This window comes from Penicillium pulvis, assembly GCF_028828015.1.
Source record: "Penicillium pulvis strain IBT 33274 chromosome Unknown contig_3_segment0_segment0, whole genome shotgun sequence".
NCBI classification, from domain to species: Eukaryota; Fungi; Ascomycota; class Eurotiomycetes; order Eurotiales; family Aspergillaceae; genus Penicillium; species Penicillium pulvis.
In genome coordinates, this window is record NW_026643077.1 from 744,697 (window position 1) to 772,583 (window position 27,887).

The 27,887-nt window shown below is 49.1% G+C and overlaps 13 protein-coding genes across 13 annotated transcripts; 6 read left to right on the forward strand and 7 right to left on the reverse strand.

Moving 5' to 3' along the window:
* Positions 1-37: 37 nt before the first annotated feature.
* Positions 38-1,054, reverse strand: N7503_006426 (uncharacterized protein; the record flags this gene model as incomplete). Its single annotated transcript, XM_057065973.1, has 1 exon — positions 38-1,054. The coding sequence occupies one exon, from the start codon at positions 1,052-1,054 to the stop codon at positions 38-40; it is 1,017 nt and encodes a 338-aa protein (XP_056921442.1).
* Positions 1,055-1,717: 663 nt separating this feature from the next.
* On the reverse strand, positions 1,718-3,212 carry N7503_006427 (spermidine synthase). The gene is made up of 3 exons (XM_057065974.1): positions 3,042-3,212; positions 2,365-2,934; positions 1,718-2,102 (listed from the first exon to the last, which is right to left on the reverse strand). The coding sequence occupies exons 1-3, from the start codon at positions 3,151-3,153 to the stop codon at positions 1,822-1,824; spliced, it is 963 nt and encodes a 320-aa protein (XP_056921443.1). The 5' UTR covers positions 3,154-3,212; the 3' UTR covers positions 1,718-1,821.
* A 468-nt stretch (positions 3,213-3,680) lies between these two features.
* N7503_006428 (ubiquinol--cytochrome-c reductase subunit 8) lies at positions 3,681-4,356 on the reverse strand (the record flags this gene model as incomplete). The annotated part of the gene is made up of 4 exons (XM_057065975.1): positions 3,681-3,741; positions 3,810-3,987; positions 4,146-4,171; positions 4,325-4,356. 4 exons carry the CDS (start codon positions 4,354-4,356, stop codon positions 3,681-3,683), a joined length of 297 nt encoding a protein of 98 aa, XP_056921444.1.
* Positions 4,357-4,536: 180 nt separating this feature from the next.
* phb1 (prohibitin subunit PHB1) lies at positions 4,537-5,598 on the forward strand. The gene is made up of 2 exons (XM_057065976.1): positions 4,537-4,889; positions 4,957-5,598. The coding sequence occupies exons 1-2, from the start codon at positions 4,569-4,571 to the stop codon at positions 5,473-5,475; spliced, it is 840 nt and encodes a 279-aa protein (XP_056921445.1). The 5' UTR covers positions 4,537-4,568; the 3' UTR covers positions 5,476-5,598.
* A 167-nt stretch (positions 5,599-5,765) lies between these two features.
* Positions 5,766-7,034, reverse strand: N7503_006430 (25S rRNA (uracil2843-N3)-methyltransferase; the record flags this gene model as incomplete). The annotated part of the gene is made up of 1 exon (XM_057065977.1): positions 5,766-7,034. The coding sequence occupies one exon, from the start codon at positions 7,032-7,034 to the stop codon at positions 5,766-5,768; it is 1,269 nt and encodes a 422-aa protein (XP_056921446.1).
* Positions 7,035-7,683: 649 nt separating this feature from the next.
* N7503_006431 (putative cell wall proline rich protein) lies at positions 7,684-10,374 on the reverse strand (the record flags this gene model as incomplete). Its single annotated transcript, XM_057065978.1, has 1 exon — positions 7,684-10,374. One exon carries the CDS (start codon positions 10,372-10,374, stop codon positions 7,684-7,686), a length of 2,691 nt encoding a protein of 896 aa, XP_056921447.1.
* A 4,243-nt stretch (positions 10,375-14,617) lies between these two features.
* Positions 14,618-15,583, forward strand: N7503_006432 (amidohydrolase family protein; the record flags this gene model as incomplete). Its single annotated transcript, XM_057065979.1, has 2 exons — positions 14,618-14,966; positions 15,090-15,583. 2 exons carry the CDS (start codon positions 14,618-14,620, stop codon positions 15,581-15,583), a joined length of 843 nt encoding a protein of 280 aa, XP_056921448.1.
* A 478-nt stretch (positions 15,584-16,061) lies between these two features.
* On the forward strand, positions 16,062-17,087 carry N7503_006433 (zinc-binding alcohol dehydrogenase family protein; the record flags this gene model as incomplete). The annotated part of the gene is made up of 1 exon (XM_057065980.1): positions 16,062-17,087. The coding sequence occupies one exon, from the start codon at positions 16,062-16,064 to the stop codon at positions 17,085-17,087; it is 1,026 nt and encodes a 341-aa protein (XP_056921449.1).
* Positions 17,088-18,581: 1,494 nt separating this feature from the next.
* N7503_006434 (uncharacterized protein) lies at positions 18,582-19,163 on the forward strand (the record flags this gene model as incomplete). Its single annotated transcript, XM_057065981.1, has 5 exons — positions 18,582-18,584; positions 18,645-18,653; positions 18,720-18,778; positions 18,850-18,963; positions 19,031-19,163. 5 exons carry the CDS (start codon positions 18,582-18,584, stop codon positions 19,161-19,163), a joined length of 318 nt encoding a protein of 105 aa, XP_056921450.1.
* Positions 19,164-20,646: 1,483 nt separating this feature from the next.
* N7503_006435 (DMT family transporter) lies at positions 20,647-22,116 on the reverse strand (the record flags this gene model as incomplete). Its single annotated transcript, XM_057065982.1, has 3 exons — positions 20,647-20,906; positions 20,958-21,709; positions 21,806-22,116. 3 exons carry the CDS (start codon positions 22,114-22,116, stop codon positions 20,647-20,649), a joined length of 1,323 nt encoding a protein of 440 aa, XP_056921451.1.
* Positions 22,117-23,075: 959 nt separating this feature from the next.
* Positions 23,076-24,178, reverse strand: N7503_006436 (aldo/keto reductase family protein; the record flags this gene model as incomplete). The annotated part of the gene is made up of 2 exons (XM_057065983.1): positions 23,076-23,587; positions 23,644-24,178. The coding sequence occupies 2 exons, from the start codon at positions 24,176-24,178 to the stop codon at positions 23,076-23,078; spliced, it is 1,047 nt and encodes a 348-aa protein (XP_056921452.1).
* Positions 24,179-24,405: 227 nt separating this feature from the next.
* Positions 24,406-25,257, forward strand: N7503_006437 (aspartate/glutamate racemase family protein; the record flags this gene model as incomplete). Its single annotated transcript, XM_057065984.1, has 1 exon — positions 24,406-25,257. The coding sequence occupies one exon, from the start codon at positions 24,406-24,408 to the stop codon at positions 25,255-25,257; it is 852 nt and encodes a 283-aa protein (XP_056921453.1).
* Positions 25,258-25,562: 305 nt separating this feature from the next.
* N7503_006438 (gamma-tubulin mipA) lies at positions 25,563-27,442 on the forward strand (the record flags this gene model as incomplete). The annotated part of the gene is made up of 8 exons (XM_057065985.1): positions 25,563-25,570; positions 25,638-25,678; positions 25,805-25,917; positions 26,000-26,053; positions 26,135-26,317; positions 26,376-26,573; positions 26,625-26,711; positions 26,765-27,442. The coding sequence occupies 8 exons, from the start codon at positions 25,563-25,565 to the stop codon at positions 27,440-27,442; spliced, it is 1,362 nt and encodes a 453-aa protein (XP_056921454.1).
* Positions 27,443-27,887: the final 445 nt, after the last annotated feature.

Sequence of the window (27,887 nt, forward strand, 5' to 3'; positions counted from 1 at the left end):
ACCTTGTAGGCCTATAAGTATACCTAACTAGTAGCTCTCAAAGAAGTTTGTTTTGCATCTCAACTATACCCTTCGTCATAACCTCCTTCTTTCGACGCTCCTCCGCCGTAGTAGAAGGTCCATAGGCCTCCTCAGCCTGTCTCACAACAGCCTCCCTCCACAACCCAGCTCCAGCTTCATCCCCCTGCTCCCCATCAATATCAACATCCCCCAACCGCCCCCAAACATCCTTCAAAGTCGGCGCCAACTTCTCCAAAAACGCCCCAATTCCACCCTCCCCACCACCAGCATGGTAGCTTTCAAAAACTCCACTCCCCGCCCACCTAGGTCCCAAACTAGCCATAACAAGCGCATCCAAATCCTTCACTGAAACAACCCCCTCCCCAACAAGATAACAAGCTTCTCGCAACAACGCAAACGCAAGTCTATTCCCCACGAACCCGACTATCTCTTTATGAAGCACAATGGGTCTGTAGTACTGCTCCTGCAATTCAGACCCAGATGAACCCGGCCCCGGAACCTGCTCAAAATACCTCTTAGCATATTCGACCCTCTCACTTTTAGTCCCAGGCCCAGGAACAATCTCCACAAGCGGCATTATATGTGGCGGGTTGAACGGGTGCGCAACAAGTAGCCGTTCCACGACATCAGGTGTACAAAGCGCGCTTTGGGCTGAGGCTGCGATCCCAGATGAACTACTCCATAGATGTGCGTCTGGTTGCGTATACCGCGTAACTTCTTGCCAGAGAGCCTGTTTCGAGGCTGTTTGTTCTGGTGATTGTTCTTGGATGATTGTTGCGTTTTGGACAGCTTCTTGGATTGTTTTTGCGAGGGTCAGACGAGTTGAGAGAAGGTCGGATAGTATTTCTTCTTTGGTTTGGTTTTGGGTAGGAGGATCTAGGAAGGTCGGTAGAGTGCTTCGGAGTTGGGCTTCGAAGTCTGGGCGTGGATCGTAGATTGTTACAGTTGTGTCTGGGCGGCGGAGGTGGAGGGCTGTCATTGAGAGGCCGATTGTGCCGCCGCCTAAGATGGCGATGTGGTGTTTGTATGGCATGTTTGGGGTTTGGATTCTGTGCACTTTGGGTTGTGGTTGAAGGAGGTTATGATTGTGGGGAGAAGTGGTTCTGTTATTGCGGGGTGGTTTTCTACAGACCGAGGCACAGTACTACATTAACTGCGTAGGCCCTTGAGTCCCACTTTGCTAATCATACTATAGCGCTCTTAGGATCTGCTTGACAAATGATCATTACTTGCTATGGGGCTCTGGACTTCATAATTGCATCGTCACTTGAGCCATGTTTGGGGGTTCTCTGCCAGCATCGGCTTTCTATCCGATATCAGTATGGATCTTCCGATTGATCTGATAGCACGAATAAATGAGCTATAAGCGGGAGCTAGAGAGATGGCTGAACTGGTTTGACGCAAATATTACCTTAAAAAGGATTAGCGTAAACAGGATACATCGACGTTAACGGGCCCACATACATTATGACATGGGATGTACTTCTGTACAATATAGATTTCAGTGCATTCATCATTATATCTGGTCGACGTTCAGAATACAGTCTGTAGATAGTCGGTCAATTAGTTGTTCGTCTGATATACAGCCAAAGTTGTACTTAAGTGGCTCTCTCTTGACCTGCCCGCGCCCTAGACATTTTTACGAAAAATACATTTCAAGCATTGAACTTGACTACAATAGCTGAAGACATATTAATCCCGAAATTATTTCATTCATCATGAGGTATCATAACCTCTCCATACTTTTATCATCCTATATTGCTAATGCCAGCCCAAGAAATTCAAATCAGACGAAATGATTTACTGGTTAAGGGCCTTGCGAGCAAAGTTGGGCAGCACGAAAGCAGCACGGTGGATGTCCGCGTTGTAGTAGCGGCAGAGACGCTCCTCCTCCTCGCGGGACCAGGAGCGGAGGGGCTCCTTGACGTTGCGGTTGGCGTCCTTGCAGCAGACCATGAAACCGATCTGGCCGGAGGGGTAGGTGGGGATGGTGGTGTAGGCGTACTCGGCGACGGGGAAGACCTCACCGCAAGACTTCTTCAGGTCGGCGATCAGGGGAAGGTGCAACCATTGGTTCTCGGCTATGATCAGAAAAGCACAGTCCATCGAACCGAACCCATAAAGTGGGTTAGGTGCGGGATAGTGCAGGAAATGTTAGCCTATGTTCTCTTGGGCTTTTGTCCATTAAGATATCCATAAAGATATGGATCCAGTGTCCCAATTGGAAAGAAATGCCACGTAAATAAATATAACATAAGAAGAAAAAAATTGAAATCGAGACACGATGGGGTAAATATGGTGGGAGGTGAGGCAAGACAACAGAGACAAAGGAACGGGAACAACAACCTTGGGTAGTGATAACACCGCCTTCACGGAGGGCGTCGTTCAGGAGCTCGAAGTAAGGCTTCTGGAAGAGGCTCTCAGCGGGACCCTCGGGGTCGGAGCTGTCAGTGATGATAACATCGAACTCGTTCTTGCGGGCCTTGAGGAACTCGAAGCCGTCACCGACGTGAGTCTTAGCGTTGGGGTGCTGGAAGCCAATGCTCATGCCGGGGAGGTACTTCTTGGAGACACGGATGACAGCCTCATCGATGTCACACAGGATGGCCTCCTCAACAGACTCGTGCTTGACGACCTCACGGAGGACACCACCGTCACCACCACCGATGACGAGGACCTTCTTGGGGTTGGGGTGGGCGTTCATGGCCAGGTGGGTGATCATCTCCTGGTAGGAGAACTCATCACGCTCGGTGCACTGGATAACGTTGTCCAGGACAAGGACGCGGCCGTAGTCGGTGGACTCGAAGACGAGGACATCCTGGTACTTGGACTTCTCGTGGTGCAGGACCTCCTTAACCTTGAGGTTCATGGCCTGACCGGGCCACATGCCGGACTGCTCGGAGAACCATCCATCTGGAGATTGGTGGGGTTAGCTATGAGCGCGACAGCGGGCAATTGAGGGGCAAGGTGGGATGGTGGTACTAGAATGGCGGGGTAGACTAGCAGAAGGAATAACATACCCTGAATGGTGGGGTGAGTGATCTCGCTCATTATGAAGGTAGAAGAAAAGCGACGGCTTGAAAAATATAAAGGGTTGAGTGAGCGAAAAGGAAGACGGAGGGAGCGAAGCATGCGAATAAAAAGAAACCGGCGGAAGTTTGGTCGTTTTGGGCGAATTTTTTACTTTGCCGGTTACAGTGGGGACGAAAGTTACGGGCATGCAAGTTGGCACTTATTTAGGGAAATTTCACGCAAGCCAAGATTCTACATCATATCTTATCATGTAACAGAAATTGTCCAATTGACTTTATCGGAGTTGGGTGGTGTTCGGATGGACTTTGGAGGGGAAACAAGTCAAGAGAGGGGCGGTCAGGGTCTTGAGCTCTGCTGAGCCAATGATGACGGCCCAAATCACGATGACCCTAGTATACACCTCACAAAACACTACATCTACACCATATGCTCTTTGACAAGCTAAACAAACGTGGCAGATCACTTAAAAATAACATGCCAGACATAGGAAAACCTCAAACGGTGGATTGCTTTCTAGTTTACTGTACAATTGATACAGCCGCGCAGCACTTTCGCGTGTGCACTCCGGTATAACTCAAACTCAAAAGATTAAAAATTGGCATCATTTCCACTCAATGGAACTCCATTTACTCCTCATCACCACCACCCTCAAGCAGGCGGCCGGGCTTGGAGTTGAGGTAGTCGTTGCTATACAGATATTGTCAGCATGGGGCTCCATTGGCTGATGGTCTCCCAAGGGGTGTGGTTGATCTTACCGCTCAACGGCCCAGTTCATGGCAGCGTAGGCAATGACGAAGGGAGGAACAACGTAGAGGACCTGGTTGCGGAAACGACGGAAGCTGTTGAAGATAGCGGCGTTGAAGGCACCGGCGAAGGGGCGCTGGCGGTTAGGCGAGAGGGCGTAGGTGGCAATGCGCTGGGGGGTAGGGCAGCCTGTAAAGGTGTGCGTATTAGTGTACTGTTCCAATTGCGATTTTGTCTGTCGTTGTCCACAGTCGCTAGTCGGGTCGAGGGATGTCGAATCTAGCGATCGTGGTGTCTCCGGCTTGTGGCTTGCGCGTTCGGAAGGTCAAGGCATATCGTTCACGTACCGAATTTACCCCAGGTGCCGATGTAGCTGCGATCACATAGTCAGTAAACAATCCCAATCAACGTATCATCCCAATTGAAGCTGGATGGAGTCCATTGCATGCACTCCTCGGGTAATCGATCGAGCGGGTGCGACCGGACTCCCACCCCAGCTACAGGGGCACCAAAAGGAAGTACTCACTGGCCAGTCTTAGCGTCAGCGTGTCCACCCATTGTGAAGGAAGAAAGACGGTAGAAAGAGTGGAGGAAGAGAGGAGAAACTGGAGACGGATTACAGGGCGAGGAGGAAAAGACGTTCAAGTTCGGGAACGAAGTTGGCTCGAACCACGCTAAACCCGATTGGGCGGGAAAACCCCGACATCATCCATCAACTAAGAACGAACCTCACATCTACTTCTGGTCATTTCATCCTCTCACCCACAACCATGGCCAACGCCCTCTATAATCTCTACCGGCTGGCAGGCCCCGCCGCAGCTGGTGTGCTGCTGTTCAACGCGTCCATCTACGATGTCAAGGGTGGATCACGAGCTGTCATCTTCGACCGTATGTCCGGTGTGCAGGAGCAGGTCGTCAACGAAGGCACACACTTCCTCATCCCCTGGTTGCAGCGGGCAATCGTCTACGATGTGCGAACAAAGCCGCGCAACATCTCCACTACGACTGGAAGTAAGGATCTGCAAATGGTCAGCTTGACGCTCCGAGTGATGCACCGTCCGGATGTGCCGAAACTGCCGCAGATTTACCAGGTGAGAAGCTACCAGCAACGACTATAGACCCAAGTAACTCTATGCTAACAACCCACGTTTTAATTAGTCGTACGGTACCGATTACGACGAGCGCGTCCTCCCCTCCATCGGAAACGAAGTCCTGAAGGCTATCGTCGCCCAATTCGACGCCGCCGAGCTCATCACCCAGCGTGAAGCCGTCTCCAACCGCATCCGTACAGATCTCCTCAAGCGTGCTTCCCAGTTCAACATCGCCCTGGAGGACGTTTCCATCACCCACATGACCTTCGGAAAGGAGTTCACCAAAGCCGTCGAGCAGAAGCAGATCGCCCAGCAGGATGCCGAGCGGGCACGATTCATCGTCGAGCGCGCCGAGCAGGAGCGCCAGGCTAACGTTATCCGCGCTGAGGGAGAAGCCGAGTCTGCCGATATCATTTCCAAGGCTGTTGCCAAGGCCGGTAGTGGATTGATTGATATTCGCCGTATCGAGGCTTCCCGTGAGATTGCTCAGATCCTCGCCAATAACCCCAATGTCACATACCTGCCTGGTGGTGAGGGTAAGGATGGTGGTAAGGGCACTAGCCTCTTGCTTGGACTGCGGTCTTAAAAGGGGGTTTAAAGTCATGAGAGTCTGGATTTGATCTCATTTTGTATCATTTAATTGCACGCCGTGTTTGATGCGCCTGCTCGGCCGTGCTTGATCCTGTGCGCGCGAACTGGATTGGCGAAAGCGCGCCATTCGGTTCTTTTTTCTGACCTGTAGCAATACCAATACCTCTACTCTTATCAGAATCCTTGCTCCCAAATTGATCTTGCTTTCATGTGCTTGATTGATATCTATAAAATAACCGCGAACATTTTAATGGTATATATAATCCCCTAGACCCGGGATCCGTTTTATATCCGCCGATAAATATGCACCTGGAAACGCATATCCTCCAATCCAGCACCCTCGCCAACTTCATACCTCAACCGCGCCGCCTCACGTCTCCACCACCTCGAATCCTGAGAATACACCTGCTCCCATTGACCCTTCGCCACGGAAATGAGCGTGTGATCCAAAAGGAACTTCATAGGATAGTTCCTCTCCTGCTGTTCACCGTCCGGACCAGGCTTACCCATTTTCAGCGTCGAATAGCTACCAGGACTATCAACAACCAAAAGGATAGCACCAGGCTTAAGGATCTCCGTCAACCGAAGCATAAAAGCCGTAGTCTTAGGCATAGACGTAGTGAAAAGCTCATTCAGCGTGAACATCAAAGTAACAAGAAGCGAGGAATGAGACGTCTCCCCACCCAAAACGAAATCTTTCAACTCTTTTTCCGGAAGACCCAGCAAATCAGCCCGGTGGAAAGTGACATCCACATTATCACCCGCAGGCACAAGCGGAGCCTTATGCTTCGATGTCGAAGGAGCAGGTACATCAGGAGATGTAAGCGTCGCAGCTAACCGCTCCACAACGCTAGACCAATCCGCAATATCAGCAGCAGCAATGGCGAGATTCCGGTTCGAAGACGGAGCAGAAGACTTCTCTGCTTCCGCCTCTCCTTCCTTGTCTTCCAGAGATAATCCCTCCGCTTGTCCACTTAACGAGTCCACCCCGTTATCAAGATCCCGCCAGGCAGCAGCAAGCGCAACAATTTCCGCACCGGCACCACCTCCAAGACAGACAACGCGGGTGCCGTTCGAGTCGGATCCCTCGGCATCGCGTCGCATCCAACTCAACACGCCCTTGAATAAACCTGCATATCCCAAAGCTCTAGACGCACTCCAGCGCAAAGCATAAGCGCGCAAATGATCCTCGCCAGCCTCTGTGAATGCGGAATCGAAATCACGCTGATAAAGGTGGGACTTGATAGTTTGGATCAGAGATTTAATATCCAGGGACTCGAATTCGCGCTCAGATCCGTCAGCTCCGGGTGATGAATTGAGGAGAGCGGTTTTGAAGACGTCTAGTAGGAGTTGTTGGAGGGAGAGTGGGATTGGTGTCGAGAGGTTGATTGCGCTGGGATCTTCATCGCTGAGATTTGCTTCTTCTTCGGGCTCTTTGCGCTCGGGTTTGGTTTGGCGGGGTCGTTGTTGGGGCTTTTGCTTGGGTTTGGGTTTGGGTTTTGCTTGTAAGGTGTCGCGGTCTGCCCTGCGGTTTCCTTGTCGAGGACCTGGCATTCTTTATATATGTATGAGTAATTGAATTACTCAAGATGTTGGTGTCTAATTTTGCGAAGTGCTCGGGGAAGTTGGGATGGATGACTTTTTTTTTGGCTTATCTTAGCTTATCGAGTTAAATTGCCACTACCACTAAATAAATACACGCCCACGCCAAATATAATAACTGGATGACTTTAAGGAAAAAAAACTCTGTCCAAGATGGAAGAGTATGAATAGAATTCTGGGCTATACGCCACAGGAAAAGAAGATAGAAGAAGATAACAAAGGTTAAGGTCCATCATAGGACAACGATCGTGGAGAAAGTCAATCAATCCGGCGTCACCGGTACATAAACGATGGACAAGAAGAACGAGAGTGTATCGTACTCAAACACGGACTAACCGTAGTCTGGGAGTAAAGAAATTCGTAAGGGAAGTCTGAAGTCAGACGAAAAAAGGTAAAATAACCGCCGAAGAGGAGCAGAAGAAGAATCCACAAGGAAAAAGGATGATGAAACCGGAGTCAAATATGTACAGTCCGATCAAGGAGATGCCAGCAGGGGCGAGAAGAAGATATGCGGAAAACAGATGACTGAGGATATCGCTATGCCGAGATTTGTTGCGCCATGAAATCAAAATAAAATGCATCCAGATCAAAGAGTCGGATTTCATACCGGCCGCTCCGGAATGGTTGGTTCAGGTGCGGACTTCTCTTTGTCTTTCACTTTCCAGAAATGCATCAGTCGACTGATCCGATGGTTCTTCTTCTTGGATTTATCGGCTGCATCGCCAGGAGGCTTTTCTTCGTAGTAGAGTTTGCTTCGTTCCGATTGCGGAGCACCGACCAGCTTGGACAAACTGGCCAGACTAGACCTCTTGGACGAATTAGCTTGGCTGCTGCGTCGGTGAACAGCGGCCGAGAAGGATGCAGCGCGATCCGTCGAAAGACGACCGCGAGGGAAGAATGTGGCAGAGAAGCGGTTCCGAGTGTTGGTAGTGGTGGATGCACTACTCGTCAGGGATGGGACATCCTCAGCGGAACCATATGGATATGGGTACTCTGACGGAAGGTGGTGGTAGGAATGGCTCGAAAAGTTGCGATCAGTAAAGCGTAGCACATCGGGAGACGGGAAAGACGAGTCGGAAGGCGAGACTCCAGCAGACAAGGAGAAGGGCGGGATGTTGAGTGGCAGCTGGTTAGGAGACGTAGCTGGTCGCTTGTCAACAGCCAGGAAGCCAGGAGAGACATCAGGACTAGGAGGCGCTATTTGTTTCGGGTCAATCTCTTCTGACCTAAGAGACTCAACGGGAGTGCGGGCCTGTCGGGCAAATGGGCTGCCAGCATTGTCAAAAGATTCAGGAGTATCTTGCTGAACGGGAGCAAGAACCTTCTTAGGGCTAACAGGTTCTTCAGTAGCCTGAATACCAAGGCCCTCAGTCTGAGGCTCGGACTGAGGCTCGGGCTGAGGAGAGCTAGATACAGGTGCCCGAGTCAAGGTATCAGCGCTGTCGGTGCTCTTAACAGACTCGGCAGGCTTCTTATCATCTTCGGCAGATTTTGGAGGCACGGCAACAGGAACTGGAATAGAGCGCTCTCGTCCATTCCTAGGCGACTGGTTCTCAGCCAGGAATGCATCTTCTTCCTCTTCATAGAAAACATCTGGAGTTTCGGCGCCTTTTCCACCCAAGCGGATAGGACCTAGCGCGCTGCGGTCAAAGGGCTGCATCACCGGAGCACTTTCAGTACGACGATGATATCGCATCTCAGGACCAACAAATTCGCCTCGTCGGCCACCGCTGTACATGCGCTGTGTTGCCACAGAAAACTGGCTCAGGTTTCTCTGAGTTTGCCGCATGTCAGGAGTATTGAATGGACCTAGGGCAGCATCAAGATCAATAATTGGGCTGCTGATCATTTCATCCTGTGCCGTTTGTTCGTAGAAGCTTCTCGGCTTCCACGCTGTCTCTAGGGAAGGCGCAGGGCGCTCATCCAGAGACCGCTCGGTCTGTGGAACAGGGCCTTCGGGATTGGTAGGAGTCCGAATGATCAAAACATCATCGTTATCGAAATCGACTTCCATGACGGAGCCGGCCGCAGAATTAGTGCGGGTAAGGGTAGGAGGCGTCAAGGCAGGCGGTTTCTTTTGTTTGCCCTTGGCTTTCTCTTTCTCCTTCTCAGGCGAGGCCTCGATTTCAGTCTCATGCTTCCCATGTCGCTTGCCTTTGCCCAAAATGGCGCCAGCCCATGAGCGAACACCCTTCTGCTTTTTCTTAGATTTCGATTTCTTGGGAGAGGAGTCATCGTGGTTGTCGTTGTCGCTGGAAGATTCGGATCCATCGTCAGAGTATGAAGGTCGGGATGTGTCAGTCGAATGAGCGTCATCACTGGCGTGATTCGGAACAGTTGCATTGAGATGTGTTGACCGGCTCTTGTCTTTACGAGGATGCCCAGTCGATTTAGAGCGTTTCACGCTAGGCACATCCGGCACATTTTGGGCTTGCATGAAATCAAAGGCTAAAGACGCATCGGCAGTTTTCGGCCGTGGCTTCGAGTTGCGATTCGGTGTCCGCCTTTCTGCTGGAGGTGTTGGGATCTCCGGCGGTGTATGCTTAATCGTCGCAGGAATCTCCGGGGTTTGGTGGAAGACTGCAGAGACAGGGCGTGCGACAGTCAAATCTTCGTGACTCGGGGCCGGTTCGATCCGAATGGCGGCCGGGATGGGTGGGATTGGCGGGATATCAGAAGGCGGAAACTGAGGCGACGCAGGAGGTGTCGGGCGTCCAAGACTTCCAGCTGAATATGAAAGCGGCCTGGAAATATCTTCATGTCCCTTATCTAACGGATCGCCAGGGGTATTTGGTGCGCTACCGCCTGGGGTTGCAAGTGCTTTTTGAATGGCCATCAGGTCGACTCCTGACACCGCTTGAGAGCGGCGATGGGCATGGCCGCGTCGTCCTGGGCCTCGTGGCGGACCGGGTGCTGGAAGGCTCGGCTGTGTTTGCGCGGACGGCTCTTCCCGTTTGTCGGCATCCACTAAACCCGGTGTAACCAACTGATTATCCCCAACAAACTCACTTGGTCGTCGTCGGTGCCCATTCGGCCGGTATGGTACATGTGCTGGCTGTAAAGTAGACTCCGATCCGGGGTTGAATGAGAACGCTGGCAGAGCCGGCGGCGTTTGGCGCTCGGAGTCCTGCGAAGAGACCGGAGCGTCCGAGGCCTGAGCCGGAAAGACGAACGGTGGATTAGGCATTGGAGGCATTGTGAGGCGACGACTGGACTCGGTGTTGGAGGGAGGTGAATCGAAGTGCTGAGAGAAGGCCGATCGAGACTGCGGGGGCAGAGAAATTGAAGCCATCAATGCTGTGCAAGAACTGAAATAGATTCAACAAGAAACGCAGTACAAGAAAAACAATGGTCGAACAGATCCAGATGGACAAAGAGACCTCCAGACCATTCGACTTCCCTGGCGATAAGAGAAAGTCGCAAAGGAATCTGGAGGTCAGTCTAACAACCTCGAACAAAGGTCATTTGAATCTTCCGCACCAGGCAGAGAAGTGGGAAATAATAAAGTGACGACAGATTGAGTGTAAAAGGAACGGACGGCCACGACGAAGGCCAAAGGAGGGGGGGGGCCAAAGGGAAGATTGTCGTTGAGGGAGATGAAGAGGAGAACAACACAGGAGAGGGGAGGTTTACGGGCGTATCCATACAACCGTATTACCCGTTGCATCCGACCCGCGAGCCAATGGTTTTAGGGAAAAACGATGGGGAAAAAAGAGATTAGCTTGTAATTTTAGCTGTGAATTTGCATACAGTGGTTTTTTTTTCTTGTCTAATTCTACTTTACTGCTTTAATTGCTTTACTAGTCGCATGGCTACGGAGTACAGGTATGATTTGATTTATGAATGTGAAGTCAAGGTTTGCTGTATACTAAACAAGGCAAAGATCCCTGCGCCCTTGACTCGGCTGAAAAGGAAAGGATTTTAGATTTTAGATATCGTTTTGAGTTTACATCGATAAAAAGGCATTGTGCATGAAATCACATCCTTTCAAGGTTCACAGGAAGATCTCAAACTGTTTGATCATCATTCCAAACGATGCCCCAATACGAGGTCAGTGGCTTAGCCTCTTCAAGGAATAGAGGACGTCATGACTCTGGTTGCCACCAGGTTACGAGTAGTTCGTCCAATTCCCTGATGGGGCCGGAACGCTGCCTGTTACGGGCATCACATCGAAAGGATCCTGGGGTCCTAGGCCGCGTGCACCAATGACTGCGCGCACGCATCCGGAGAAAAAGTGGGTTGCAGGCACCAATGAGTCTAAAGCCAGGGCCAATCACTGGGTGGGCAAATCTCGCTTGACAGAGTGGGTCCACCGACGCCACGCTGGGGATGCAAGTCAAAGGGGTGAAAAGGGACAATGCATCGGTGAACTAAATCTATGGTTCTGCAGTGATACCTCCCCCTGTCCCTGATAAGGAACCCTTCTTCCGTTTCTTCATTCCTGGTCACACCATCTACCAGCTATTGATTTATCTCAAATAGCTACTGAATGACAGAAATACCATGGAGCCCATGTGGAGGACACCATTGCCCGGGAGATTGGCTGGTCCATCCGTGGGTCTTGGCAAGTGAGATCGGATATAAATAGTGTAGCGCGAGGCCGAAGCGCCTATTGGACCAGTTGACCAGGGGCCTTAACCGGAAGCCCCAGCTGAACGGACCGAAAGCACTAGTTCAAGGCTCCTGACATGAGAAATTGAAACACCTCCTCATGTTGCTCCCCCCTAGCGTCGAGGTCATATCGAGCACCAATCAACGACCCGCTTTTCATGCAAAATTGCGAGTGGGTTTGTCCGAAGTGCACGCGTGGGGCTGTGATCGGCAGCCAATTGGGGCGGCAACGGGGGAATTCATTAACCTGCCTGTTTTCAAGTTACAGGGTAAGGCTTCCAAGGTTCCAAGGTTTGTTGACCGGTGCCAAAATGATATATACAGTACTCCGCATCTTGACCTTGGAAAATGTATGGGTAAACTGTTTAATCTCAAATCAAGATAAGACAAGCAGTAGCCTGAAACTGTCACATCGTACGCGTACTGTATGAGTTCAGTGGATCTGATTCGCGGACAATAATGCAATCGCCACTTCCCATCAACCATAGGCCTCGTCATACATAGGCGTAGACAGGTCTAGCCCGTAAAATGAAGCAGTAATTCCTACTATGGAGATTTTACAGTATTTGTGCCTATACGGATGCGACTTCTTCCGTGCCCGGCTTTTGTTAGATGCCGACCCTAAATGCGGTATGTTTGGCTCATCTGGGGGTGTGGAGAGTGACCCTGTCTTGGATTTACCGGTCGCAACCGCTAACCAAGATTGAGGCCATGATATCAGATCGGATGCTGCCATCCCCAATCGGGTAATTATGCCAAATCTTGGGTGTCATTTCTTTGTTAGACTCTCGGGCTGCCCGAAGGCTTCTACAGTACCTAGGAACGCAGCTGATCGGCCATACGTCGGATAATTTCGCCAGTGGTTCCTTGGTTACCTTTCAATTAATATCGGATTTCAGCCATTGCCAAATAGACTTTGAAAGTTAAGAGGTTGCCCTACACATGTACCCTAGGTCGCACGAACCATTGAACTTCAAAATTCCCATACCTTGAATCAATTGATATGTCCATCTCATATATCTTTAACCACGTGGTTGTATTTCTGTGAAATGTTGTAGCCTAAATCCGTAGGGGAATTCCGACTTCCGCGGATCTCCGTCCTTGGTACAACTTATAAATCCACTCATGCTCAGGTGTCCATGTGTTCTATTGATACTCGGTGACAGCGTAGATCAATTGTTGACCTCCTTTCCCTTCTTATTGACTAGCGCTAATTTCTCAATTTATTAATCAAATAATTAAATCAACCACCTCTGCGCATACGTAGTTAGAGCTGTGGTGACGCATTCTAACGAGCACTTCCTGATCTTCAGGAGTATCTATAAAAAGTCACAAGTAAACCTCGCCAAGCCCCCCCCCCTTAATCGTGCTCAACTTCTAAATATATCGAACACCTATTACAATACCATGCTCATCTTTGATATCAACACCTTGCATGTTGATAATATTATCACTACCGCTATCGAGGCAGCATAAACAGACAGGAACCAAACTAGTATATCCATCTTCAACCATAATAGGTAATCGTGCTTTCGCGAACGCAGTAAGCCGCCTCTCAATAGCGAATGCCCCTCTCTTGGCAACCTTATCAAAATAGCCGAACCTACTATATTTAGCTCCGACCAAGTGTGATGAAATCACTCCCCAGAAACACAAAAGAGCTCCAAACTGCAATACCGAAGAAACACACGCCAAGAACATATATATATTACGTTACATCGTGATTGCCTCTTTATATCACAATCCCTGTCGAACGGGATGACGATAGAAGTTCCTTTCCCATTTCAAATCGCCCGGAACTAGTTTGAGCTTCTGCGCATCGGATCTGTTCAATTCTAATGAGAAACGATGGGCTCATGTCCTGATTTTCCTGCAAGGAGATGACGACAGCCTTGGGTCGAAACTCTTTGTGAACGTGCCAGATCCCGCTTGTTCGGGCGAACATCACTAATCGAGCAAATTGCTTGGAAAGTTGAACGTGATTGCTTAGTGAACAGTCTAGCTTCTCTACTAAAAAGGTTGGTAGCGTCTTTGGTGCATCCAGACTCTTGGGTCTCTTGGAAACGAGCTGCAACTGGGTATCTTGGTCTATGTGTCTTTCTAGCGTTCCCTTCGCACTACTATAAGATCTCAGGGGGAGAAAACATACTCAATGCTTACGCCTTACATGTATATACCGGATCGCGTTTCACTTGCCGATACACCATATATACATACTAGACAAGAGTATACTTAGAATGCAAACTCTCCATTTCTCTCATATGATCCTAACGGGTGACCTCTTACTTCCTCGTAGGCTATTGTGTGTTGAGGTATGGCTTTGTCATTGCTAGTCCTAATAGCTTCTGGACCAGATTACTTCCCCCTGCCAGGTAATAGATTCTTTCTCCAGAAATTCCTCCAATCCCCAAATAGCATTCTGCCTGCCCCAACCGCTGCCTTTGACACCTCCTTGTGGACCAGTTGCTATAGATTTCGTTGCCGGGTCGACCTCAACGATGGCAGGCATCAATGGATAGGGTCGTCCTGTCTATAAGCTGCATCTCCAACAATAAAACGTAGGCCCTTGCTCTTCACTTCTTGGAGTACCTCTGGTCGTGTGCATTTGCGGGGATACTAGATAACACTCTGCAGATTACTACATGCCATGAGCGCATTTCCCCACAAGCCAAGTCTGGCCTTTTTTGCGGAGGATTATTGTGCCATTCTAAAGTACAACCGGTTTGAAAGTCTCGATCATTACTGAGATGGATCAACCTGTCGGCATGTCGGTACTCCTGACCACCGATCACAAACAGATGTTGATCAATTTGGACTTTACGATCATCGAACGTCAATTTCTATTTTTATAGACCCGATCAATTCAATTTGAACTTATCATCCCCCTGCTACTCTTTTCGGTTACTTTGTGCATATTTGTCGTCATGATACCGCTCATCGCTCTCGAGGAGCATTATCTCTCGTCGGCAGTTCTCCAATCCCAAAAAGTTGACCGTTATGCCAATTTTCCTCCTCACATGCAGACTAAATTGAAGACTCTTGGTGATGGCCGAGTGCAAGACCTAGACAACGGGAAAATATCGCTTCATATCATTTCTCACTGCCCTGGCATTAGAGATCCAGCTGTCTGTTGCGCAGCAAATGATGAGCTTGCCGCGGCTATATCTTCTGAAAAGCCCGCCCGAATGATGGGGTTTGCTATGCTTCCAATGGATAACCCTACTGCTGCTGTCAAGGAGCTTGAGCGTTGTGTCAAGGACCTACGATTTGTGGGTGCGCTAGTCGACAACCATGTCAACAGAGACTTCTACGACAATGAATGATTTTGGCCGGTCTTCCAAAAGGCAGAGGAACTAGGTGTGGTGATGTATATTCATCCCGCTTTCCCTGAACCAGATCTATCGAAGCATTATAAGGGAAACTACGATGACAGAATTGGATTTGTCCTTGGTGGAGGTGGTTGGGGATGGCACTCGGAGACTGCCTTGAGCCTTTTGAAATTATTCGCCAGTGGCTTCTTCGACCACTTCCCCAAATCCAAAATAGTGGTCGGACATATGGGAGAAATGATCCCATTCCAGCTCGAGAGGGTCATCACTATATCCGAGACTTGGGGTTTAAAGGGAGGATTCAGAGAGGTGTGGACGCAAAACATCTGGGTTTCGACAAGCGGCATGTTTGCTATTGCTCCATTGGCGTGTTTGTTGCAGACTACCGATATCAGTCACGTACTATATAGCGTGGACTATCCTTTCTCATCGAACGAGAAAGGTCTCGAATTCTTTGAGAAAGTTCGGAGCAGCGGCTTGCTTTCGGATGACGACTTGGAGAAGTTTGCATACCGCAATGCCGAAGGATTGCTCGGTGTCAAGGCGGATAAAGTTTTGTAAAATACTTCAAGGATTTTGCAGTTGGGGACGGAAAGGTACGACAAGTTAAGCTTGAATGATTGTGTTCCGTCTTTTCAGTTCCGATGAGACCTGAGAGTGATACAATAGCGTCACCTGCAATTTCAGTTAGACTATGAGGTAAGTAAGGATGCCGACTAAGCTTCCGCGGAACTTGAATCGACCGGAACCGAAGGACCTCACGTATGATGATATGTCACCGCGGGGTCACCATCGGAGGTCGGTAGGAGAAAGCTCCGTCCTGTGGGTCTAGATGCTCTACAACGAGTCCACAGCCGCTATCTCCGTTGTTCAAACCCGAGATCGCGCTGTAAAGCATACTCTGAGTAGGTTTAAATTAGTGATCGATGCCCATAATTGATTTTGTTTGTATGTGGGATTATTTAATAATACACTTGCCGCACGAATCTTGTAAACCGACACCGTTGTCACGTCCATTTAACACATTACTTGCACCACCATGGCCAACAAAGCCGCCATCATCCCAGCGGCCAAAGCCCCCTTGGAGATTCATTCAGTCGACTTTTACCAACCCGATAGACGAGAGCTTCTAGTGAAGAATGAAGTCATTGCGTTCAACCCGATAGAATACAAGATTGCCAAACTCGGGTTGTTTCCGATCCAGTACCCCTCCATCCTTGGCGTATCATACGGTGGGACAGTTCAAGCAGTCGGTGCAGATGTTACAGGCTTCAAGGTCGGCGACAAAGTCGCTGTAGCCAAAGCTATGGGCGCAGCTGACAACAAATACGGTGCTTACCAGCAATATGTTGTCACCCCAGAGGATGCAGCCAGCAAAATATCGCCGGGTATAGACGTCACTATTCCTGCAAGCTTGGTTGGAAACCTAAAAACCGTTGTCGGCCTTTTCAGTGGAATTGCTGGATTGGACAAGCCTACTTTGGATACAGCTCCTCCATCTCAGAAGAAGAAAGTCTTGATTTATGGAGGGTCTTCAAGCCTCGGCAGCCTTTCTGTTCAATACGTCGCGCAAGCGGGGTATCAAGTAATCACAACATCGTCACCGCAGCACGATGCTTTTGTCTCGAAGCTAGGCGCGACGCAAGTCATCAACCACCGACAGGATTCAAGCAACCTTATCGATGAAATCTCTGCCGCCGGACCGTACGACCTTGCTGTCGACTGCATCTCACTGCCGAACACTATTGCCGTCAACGCACAAGTTCTTTCCAGACAAGGCGGTGGAAAGCTATATACTGTGCTTCCCCCGTTGGGCCCAGAAAATCTCCCGAGTGGGGTTAATCGCGAATTTTCATCCTGGGGTGCAGTCCTTTCCGACGAAAAGAATGCTCAGTTGCTGCGTTGGGCCATAGACACCTATCTTCCGGAAGGGGTCGCCCTGGGTAAAATCATCCCGCTGCCTATCGAGAAAATCCCTGGTGGATTGAGTGGAGTTGAAACTGCTCTTGACAGGCTTCAGAAAGGTGTCAGTGGGGTGAAATTGGCTGTAGACCCACGGGAGTGATGCATGAATCACTATGCATAGGCTGCAATCTTTGACTAAAAGGAATTTACAATCAAGTTCTGATCTTTTGACAACAACTTCTCTAAGCTCCCCTTAACTAGGGCTTGCCATATTCTCCAATATATGAATATATGTATCCAAGTGAGTAGGAACCGATTTCCTAAACACTATCGTATGACATGTCGTCAATTCAAAATTTGTGCTGTCTAACAGAATTCGCCGACTGTTGATTCTGTACCACGATAGATAAGTATTTGTCACAGGGATTCTCTCGGTGTTTACCTCTATCGTATCGGGGCTGATGGAAATGGAGCCTGCGGTTTCACTTTATTGTGACAAGGATTACCCTACGGTAGTTCTGATTCCTGCTAGTCTCGAAGCGGAGGAATCTTGGTTATTTGCATTTGTCTAGCTCTCTGATTCGCGATCCATCTTAAGGTTCGGCGATCCGAATGATAAGAACTACGAGGGATCAAAGCGTCGTTGCAAATCCTCTAGATCCTTCACGACCTCCTGCAAGTTTCTTTTCTGATCACAACACTATCTGATATCTCTTCTTCAGTGGATCTTTTCATGCACAAGGGCAAATAGCGGTCTAAAGATATCAGTGCCCTTTTGAAGCGCCAATGTACACCATGCAAATTGTACCACATGCCTGCATAAGGAGTAGGGTAAATGAATGGACCTTGTCGATCGGTCCTCCGATCTTGCCACTTTAGCTAGCCACAATGGCATATCAATCGGCATGTGGGGTCTATGCTGTTCTTGGGTCCACCAATAATGCTCAGGAGGAGAATTTGGGCAAACAGCGGTCAAAAATGAGGTGCGAGCACTGCATATGCACAGGATGGTTTCGATTTCGCGCGTATCTTCCACGGCTCCACAGTGTCCTTAGATGAGGCCCCGGGTGTAACACGGTGATTTGAACATTAGAAATTATCGGCTCGGCTTTCATGGGGCTCATAACAGCCTCTTATATATAATCTCTACACCACCACAAGTATCATCTTAAGTCATTCTACTATGATCCTATTTGTGTACTGATATATTGTACGATCAGATGAGTTAGCCGGTTGGAACAATCCTTTGTATGTATTCCCTTTCAGAAGAGGTGTCAAACACTGTATCGAGCGATCTGATATAAGTGATTTCTGCATTATACCTAGGTACTTGATTTCTCACAAACGATGACGACAATCCGCGCTATGTTGACTGAATTGAGGTGCTGCGTTGGCTGCGCATACATATGCGGCTAAACTCGACCCACCAGTGAAGAAATCTCATACATGAGATATGCACCGTGACATCAGCCTTCCTAAACCTCAGGAGAAGGAGCGGGATTTGCTATGACGAATAGAAAACAGGGGTGATTCCTTGAGGCACTGTTGTCAAGGCCTGCTATATAAATCTGGCAGATTCCCGACTTTCTGCTTGGTTGAGACCATTGGACCACCTTGACAGCCATACCAAACACTCAGCTCTTCTTAAGACATCATGGTGAGTCAAGATTTTCAAGATATTGTACCGCTTCGGCATGACTAATTCATTCTTAACCAGACTACATACGTATGTTTGAAGTATCTTGAAAACCCGATTGACGGAAACATCTCAAAGCTAACTAACCACCCAAAGATCGTTCACATTATGCCCAAAGGGTCGGGACCAGATGTTGGCGGAAATTACAACACAGAGTGAGTTTCTCTATCGATGTCCTCGAATTTTTTTCGGTCAAGGATTAGGGCTGATCATCGTCGTGACTCAGGGAAGGTGATGGAGTGAGAGCAGTGAAAGACACTGTATCACAACTTGGTGCCGTTGCTACCAAAGTTTCAAATTCCCCAACCCCAAGGATTTATCCAACACCCTACTACTATCAGTATGTTAACCCGGTATTTGCTTGTGTTTGATATAGACCTGGCTAATACTCTCGGTCTACTACTTAGGGTAACAACGACTGGGCCTCTTGACGAAAAAGACTTCAAAGAGAAACTTGAGGCAGTTTGGAACGCCTCGAAGACAGAGGACGAAAAGAAGCCATTTCCTCAAGCGGAGGAAGTTAGAGTTTGGGCGGCCTAGAATGTTCAGAGTGAAGCGTCCAGCAAGGACAATAAATATATAGTTGTGTTTGACTATTAGAAAAGCATGGTGATCGCCAATTGTGCCCAATCCTGATGTGTTTTGAAGTTTTGCGCCCTAAGTGGAACAAGATCTTGGAGTGTGGGGTAAATATGATGTTTACTATTCCATGTCGTATTTTTTCGAGCTTCGAGAGACTTAGTTCTGCAACCAAGCTGCGAAAACAAGGGACGTTGGTGTATGATAGTACTGGCAAGGAGTGATGGGAGACCGCTGAGAGGGGATGGGACGAGCGATACCATCTTCTCACCCCTCTGCTCATTGAGTAGGTGACATGGTTTTCGGTGAGAAATCTGGGGTGTGCCAGATATAAGAGTCTGTATGTCACTCCGCGAACTTTGCAGTTCCTGGAGGTCTAATGCCATATCTTAAAGCTGCGGACCTGAGAAAAGGTAGTGGTTGGCTGCTGTGCTGGTAGCATACGCTAATTTAGCCGTAGCAACAATAGATGTGACTCGTATTGTCTACTAGCGCACTGAAACGCCAATAGCAGATCCAAGCATACTTAGATTAGAATTCTCCGTGCTGGCGAACTTACAGAGAACATGCTCCCAATGTAAGAGAGAATCTGTACGGTTATTCTTCAATGACTTATTTTATTTCTCTGGGATCTTCCTAATCAATTCAAATCTCGAAACACACAGTCTCCCATGACTTTGAATTTCATTTAACTATCCAATCTGGAAGGCAATATACATGTTCTGATGAATGAACTGGATGTTTATAACAAGTCATGAAGTAATAAGAACTCAGATCCAAAGACTGCCAATTCAAGCTCCAATCCAGCAGAACAAAAATAAATCCAAATGCAAGCTAGACCAATACTACCATAACAGGTACCTTTATAGGACCTAGCTTGATTGATCTACTCCCCATTGGTTGATTCCAGATTTTGAGTCGGCGTTCACAGCACACTAGTAGTTATGACCGATCATGACCCGAGCCCAGACATCAAAGTGGTGAACCGGCTCTGCTCGGGCTTAGATCAAAGAATCTATTTTGACTTCCCATGTTTGTCATGCTCTGTTACATAGGATATGCCTCTGATTCTAATCGAATGAGCCTGCATGCATGTTGAAGATAAATCATCCACGATGACAGCGGTGGTGACTAGGTACTTCTTTGCTAGAAAACCCCATATGATATGACAAATAAAAGGCTGTGCCGTGCTTGATTTTGTATGCTTCTGAGCTGTTGCCAAAGCTGCAAGGCATGCTCTGCCTTTTCCAATGGTAAAGCGTAAGGACGCCGTCCAGCGGCGACAAGGATGGCGGAAAGGACTCGCGCGTCTAAAATGTCTAAACTCCAATAAAATGTTGAAAGGTTCCTAGATGAATGCTAGAGCTGTACAAGACAGGATCAAAAGGAATGCGCAATCTCAAAGCGTAACAATATAAGGTGTTGTGTCACCAGACATTGTGGTCTATTCGTCACTTTCTGACTCAACTTCGTCGTTCTCAAGACGTTTCCTCCGTTCCTCGCTGAGTTCGCGATAGGTGCTCCAACTCAAGAGGAAGAAAGCGAACATTATGAAAATACCACCAATGATGGCTGCAAAAGAGAGGGGTTGCCCTGTGCGGAACCAGTCGACAATTGCGACAAGGAAGATCGTCAGGAGCGCAGCAACCGAGGAGAGGACGGGCGATGTGAGAGAGATGAGGACAAGGAAGGATCCAGAGAATGCTGAATTAAGGTAAGTATCAGACTTTATGTGTACAGTTGGGGTGAACTTACTGGCATTGGCACAGATAGAGATGAGGAGCATACGGCCTGCCTCACCGGTAGGGAACCGGAATGTCTCCCAGCCAAGGTAGTGAAGGATTGGCAGTGGAATCCATAAGACGGCAAGTGTGAACGCACCAATCATACTGCCAAATGTGTTGGCGAAAATGGTGCCGCGGCCGGGGCTAGTGCCTTCTGGAGGACAGGCAAATCGTTTATACAAGACTTCGTAGAGACCATAGAGAATACTACCGACGCCAATAACGATGTTACCCAACAGACGGCTTTGCGCTTCACCGTCTTCTTTGGTCGCTCCACCCTTGGAGACTTTCTTGTCCGGTCGGTCTCCATATGCCACGACAAGCACGCCGATGATAGCAACGCCCACTGCGAGGACCTTGTCTAAACGCAGTTTCTCTTTCAGAAGAGGGATCGAGAAGGCGTATGCGAAGAAAGCTGAGCAGTTATAGATTGCGGTCAAGTCACTGGCTGTGGTCATATTGACTGCTACGTACCAAGAGCCGCCAGCAATAGTGAGGGCACTGGTGACGAAGGCAGTCGTCTTCAACATATATGGGATCGGGGACCGGCTGGTGTGACGAGAAGAGAGGTGGACTTCTTGGGTTTCTACCATTTGGGCGGTACTTCGGAGGAGGGAGACGTGGCGGCGCCAGAATGCTTCCCATGATAGTTTTCGTTTTTGAATTCGAAGAATAAGCAGCTGGAAGGGCCAGAGCAAGATCCAGGAGCCGTGGGTAATATAACTGCGTTTGGGAAACGAAAATTGTAAGCCATTACGAGACCGGAAAGACAGATATAGAAGAACTCTACGTGTGTAGGAAGGTCGCCTCAGAACTTACAGCATGCAATACGGTTTATCCCAATGCAATTCATGTTGAATATACACGGCAGTTTCGGTTTGGACCACAAAACTAGCCAAGCTCAGCAGCAAAAAGCCAAGAGCAATCATATACTTTTTGCGGGTGGCTTGAGCGGCATCATGCTCCGAGTTATTACTCCGAATGGTAGGCCGACGGGTGTGGTGTAACATAGGCCGGCCTTCTGCATCACCATTGTCGAAGCTGGATCTCGAAAGACGGGGTTCATCGTCCTTGAGTAATGGTTGTTCCGAACGGCCATCCATTGGTGGGTGCATTGGGGGGCGATTCATGTCGTCTGAATCCTGGGAATCACGGCCCGGGGGTGGAATTGGGTTTACCCGAGACTCTCCGAGCTCGATATTATTAGAAGCCACAATTGCGTTGGCCTGTGTTCTGGCTGGGGGTTATCCCAATACTGAGTGAGTGACTGAAGAGTCAAGACAAGGTCACTGGGTCCACCTGTCACCCTTTCGGCGCAAAGATAACAGATAAGGATTTAGTAGCGATGTTCAACCCATTCAGGGAGAGCTGACTGCTGCTAAATGAGACTGCAAAGTCAAACAAACTTGCTGCTTGTGAAAACGATCGATCACAAGTCGGGGCTGAGGCTGCATGCGATCGAGGAGATGTCAGGATGCAGCTGTACGTTGTAGCCACGTAGATGGAGTAGGGTACAGGGGTTGCGACCACGTTGAAGGGTATCCGGATAAAATGGGTTCGAAGGGTCTTCAAGGTTAGATTGAACTTCCAAGGTTGTCCGACACCTCCAGAAAAGACAAAAATGGGGAATTTTACGAATTATAAACTGGGGAAATATGATGCCCCGTGGAATTGGACGCCTTCGTCATCTTGGCTCTAGACCGCTTTGGGTAATAAGTGGATCATGTGACGCTCGCCCTGAACGCAGACACTAGTCCATATGGAGTCTAGCGCTGTTTATAAGTCTCAGGCGTCCATTGCAAGTGACCAAAATAGCATCGCCTGACTAGCATATACCTGGCATTCTGGGGATATGGGCATGCACTTTGGCTTAGTCCAAAAACAAGCCTCATTATATGATGAATGACTGAAATATATATTCACCTGACTCAACGTATACCTTACTGCCCTGTTTGTCCAGGACAGGGAGCGAAGGTACAACAAGAGGACTTTGGGTGCAGAGTGTATGAAAGCTTTAGGCTTACATTTGATTCAATTAGGCCCTCAATTTGAGTCCATGTACTTTTCCTACCATATACGGAGCACTCTTTTAAGGCTTGGGCTTAAATAGGGCCTCTTGGGTGTTATATGTGTACTTCAGGTCCAGATGCCAGTACGGTGGGGAGTATGGCTTCGCAACGAGCCAGGCCTTATCAAGAGCATCAACAACCTCCTGCGGGAGAGGCCCCTTCTGAACATCCGCAAGATTAGTCTCCAGCTGAGAAAAACTGCTCACGCCAATGAGAATGCCGTCGCGGCCACCGTTGCCCATTTTCAGAGCCGAGTGGTGGTGCACCCATCGAAGGGCAGTCTCAATTAGTGTCAATCCGTGCTTCTCAACAACGGGCTCGATGATGCTGAGGGCCTCGAAGTTCGAGTCCTTAAAGTAGCGTTTGCGGTAGTTGGCTCCCGTGGAGGTGTTTTCTCCGAAGCGTCCTTCTGCGGGGACATCGATAGTCTTGTACTTTCCAGAGAGAAGGCCACCAGCAAGTGGGTTATATATAACAATATCGAGGCCGTAGCGACGGCAAGCATGGACCAATTCGACCTCGATGTTGCGAGCTAGGGGGAGAGTGTCAGTCTATCTCTATGTTTTTGACTGAAGTTTCATCACATACTGATGGCATTGTACATGGCTTGGAAAATGGTTGGGCGAACCCAGCCTCTCGCGGCACAGGTAGTAACAATCTCGGCTACCTCAAAAGCTGTGAAGTTGCTCAGACCCAAGTTGACGAACTTGCCCTCCTTGTGCAGCTTGTTGACCTCCTCCAGAGTCTCCGTGAAAGGAACCGAACGATCCGGCGCATGCAAGTAAAAGATGTCAACCTGATCGGTGTTCAACTCCTTCAGGGACTTCTCGAAGTTCTCACGCAGGACGGCAGGCTTGTGGAAGCCGGGGGAATTGGGATACCATTTCGTCGCAATGGTCAGGCCACGCTCTTTCCAGCCAGCCTGAGCTGTGAAAGCTTCTTGTTCTCCGCCGACATAGATGCGGGCAGTGTCGATCTCAGTGAATCCTTGTTGCTGGAAGTAGTCCAAGGATTTCTTGAATTCGTCCAGAGAGGTGATACGAGCACCTTTATCCGGGTTAGGACCAAAGGTCATAAGCCCGAGGATCACCCGGGGCAATGGGTTTTGTGCAATGAGAGGCATGGTGGCTTGACAGGGATGTTTTCTTCTTTGGTGCGTTGGAGAACGATGACTCGGAGCGGGGGAGGGGTTGCGGAGTGAGCCGATTGTCGATAACGGCGGGACCCATTGCGCAATGCTTCTCACTTCGGAACCCACCGCAGCTTCAAAGTGCACTCCTTTATTGAAGACCGGCGATGCTGTATTATCTGGAGAAATCGTCTCCAAATCTTCCTGCTAGCGAAGCTACAATGACCATGTCAACCAACGCCGAGCGCGCTGTCCGGATTTTGGTTATCAACCCCAATACCTCCACCCATATGACAGATGGCCTCAAGCCAATATTGGAGCGCCTCAACTACTCCGATGTACAATTCGAATACTTCACGGCGCCGAATGAACCGGTTACGGTTGACGGACGCACCTACGAACCCATCTCCAGCATCAACTCCGGGGAAGAATCGGCCCAATCGGCCCTCAACTGCTGGTCAGTCTTGGACCGAATCTCGCAATATGATGCATTCCTTGTGGCATGCTACTCGGCTCACCCATTAGTTGGTGTATTGCGAAAGCATATTCGGGACTTTGAGAATACCCACCCCTCAAGTCGCAAGAAGTATGTGACCGGCATTTTCGAGGCGAGTGTCACTGCCTCGCTATCATTGATCAGCGCCTTCGACTTTGTGACTATGGGAGAGCTGGATAAGAAAGAAGTTGAAGAATCATTCGGAATCGTGACCACTGGCAGTGCCTGGAAGGCGGAGCTTACCAAGGCGGTTACGCAGACGCTCGGCACCGGCCACGGCTCTTCTCGTTTCGCGGGTGTTGAGACCACTGGATTGACGGCCGGCCAGCTCCACACAACACCACCTGAGGCAGTGAAGCAGAGAATCATTGATGCTACTCAGAAGCTCCTTCGGGAGTCAGCAGTTCCCGTTGGTGCTATTTGCATGGGATGTGCAGGCATGGCAGGAATGGAAGAGGCCGTGCGAGAGGGATGCGTACGTGTCTATGGTGATATTAAGGGGCACCAAGTCAGAATTGTCGATGGGGTGGTTGCAGGAGCGGGAACACTGGTGAACTCGTGCAAAGCAGGATTCTGATATTCTGCAGACGAAACAAGGTGATCTCTCAAAGCACAGCGAGTTTCAATATTTGATGTATAAAGATTGCATTGTATAGCACTACTTACTACATCTATCATATCCAATCATCGAACAAAATAAATTACCTACAAAAGTTATTCTAAGGTTCATATTGACTCGTTGGGTGGTGATGTTGATGTTGATGTTGATGTCCAATTCGCTTGGTGCCTGAGGCTACAGATTATGATCTCAGCCAAAAAGTTCCCCGCAACAACGCGTTTACGCGTGAACCATCTTTCTCCCGACGGCACTATTGGACCACGATGCCTAGGTGAGAACTTGAAAGATGGCACGAAGCTCCTGCAGAGCATTTAAACTGACTTGACTGTGTGAAATAGGGAAATTATCACGATCCAAGCCGGCCAGTGCGGCAACAACGGTACGTGCCTCTCCGCAACCCTCGACCGATTCCCAGCGCTACGGCCCCCTCACCGCTTAAATATCACGAGAAGAAAGCAGATAAACGATACTGTTTTATGACCACAATAGCTGATCACCTTCATAGTCGGTAGCCAGTTCTGGCAGCAACTGTGCCTGGAGCACGGAATTAGCCAGGATGGTAATTTGGAGGAGTTTGCGACTGAAGGCGGAGACCGCAAGGACGTGTTTTTCTACCAGGTGCGTTATGGAGATATTCATTGTTTTTCTTGTTTAGTTTTCGCTGCTTTGTTCCATCATCGAGGCTAACCGGGCTCCACAGAGTGACGACACCAGATACATTCCCCGCGCGATCCTTCTCGATTTAGAGCCTCGGGTATGATACTTGCTTCATATTGACATGGAATCAAATCCGTGTCGACTATACGCAATAGGATTACGACTGATGCGGCAATAGGTTCTGCACAGCATCCAATCGGGCCCCTACAAGAACATCTACAATCCCGAGAATTTCTTTATGGGAGAAAATGGAGTTGGAGCTGGTAATAATTGGGGTGCTGGTTACGCCGCAGGCGAGGGTGTGCAGGAGGAAATCTTCGACATGATTGATCGAGAGGCAGATGGAAGTGACTCTCTAGAGGTTCGTCTTATAACCATACTTCAGATGCAAGTATAGTAAGCTGACTCGTCACCGCCAGGGCTTCATGATGTTACACTCGATTGCAGGAGGTACAGGCTCCGGTCTAGGAAGTTTCCTCCTGGAGCGCATGAATGATCGCTTCCCCAAAAAGCTGATTCAGACATACTCCGTCTTCTCGGATTCCAATGATGTGGTTGTCAATCCCTACAACAGTCTGCTCACTCTGCGCCGATTGACTCAAGATGCTGACTCTGTGGTATGTATGCCTGCTGGAATGCATCTGCTCAAATCACTAAATCGCTAGTAGGTTGTCCTGGATAATCTCGCATTGGCGAGCATTGTTGCCGACCGGTTGCATGTGCAAAAACCCAATTTCGATCAAACTAATCAGCTTGTAAGTTTCAATCAACATCAAGATCAAGGTTAGGGTTGAGCTAACATTCGCAGGTGTCAACGGTCATGTCGGCATCTACAACTCCTCTACGGTACCCAGGCTACATGCACAATGACCTCGCAGGAATCATCGCCTCGCTAATCCCGACACCGCGCACCCACTTCCTGGTCACCTCATACACACCGTTTACAGGTGACAACATCGAACAGGCCAAGACTGTCCGCAAGACCACCGTTCTAGATGTGATGCGCCGTTTGCTCCAACCAAAAAATCGCATGGTCTCCATCAACCCAAGCAAAACCAGCTGCTATATGAGTATTCTCAACATCATCCAGGGTGAGGCCGATCCCACAGACGTGCACAAGTCCCTCTTGCGTATTCGTGAACGTCGCCTGGCATCATTTATTCCCTGGGGTCCTGCTAGCATCCAAGTCGCGCTCACCAAGAAATCGCCATATTTACAACACACGAACCGAGTCAGCGGTCTGATGTTAGCTAACCACACCTCTGTGGCAACTCTGTTCAAGCGAATCATTCAGCAATACGACCCCCTGCGCAAACGCAATGCATTCATTCAACAGTATGAGAAATCTGCGCCCTTCGCCGACGGACTGGGCGAGTTCGACGAAGCCCGAGCGGTGGTAATGGATCTCATCCACGAGTACGAGGCCGCCGAACGCGAGGACTATCTAGACCCAGTTGCAGGCAAAGAGACCCATCCCGGAGCATGAAAACCGGGGTAGAGGATTGCCGTTTACTACATGATTCATTGCTTTGGCACGGGCAGGGGGTTTTGGGCGCATATTCGGGCGCAGGGCGGGCGTTTCTTCCCTTTCTTGTCTCTTATTTTTTCTTTTTCTTCGTCTTAGTCCATACACCGATACTTTCATGAAAGCCTACACCTCGGCCATGCCAACACATTTGAAATACGCCGTAGACACGTAGACGAAACCGGTGTGGATTCCGGATGATCCGCACAGTTGCAACGGGCCGGATGCTGCAGCGGTGGAGGTATGCAATCTGCAGGCCGGTCCCAAAAAAGAGAAAGAGTATTTAAGTTGGTTGGGTTGTGAATGGATTAAGTGGGCAATTAGTGGAGAAGGGAGAAGTATACGAGCAGTACTCCGTAGTGTTAGTTGGGTATGAGTCAAGAAAAAAAGAAAAAAAATCTAATTG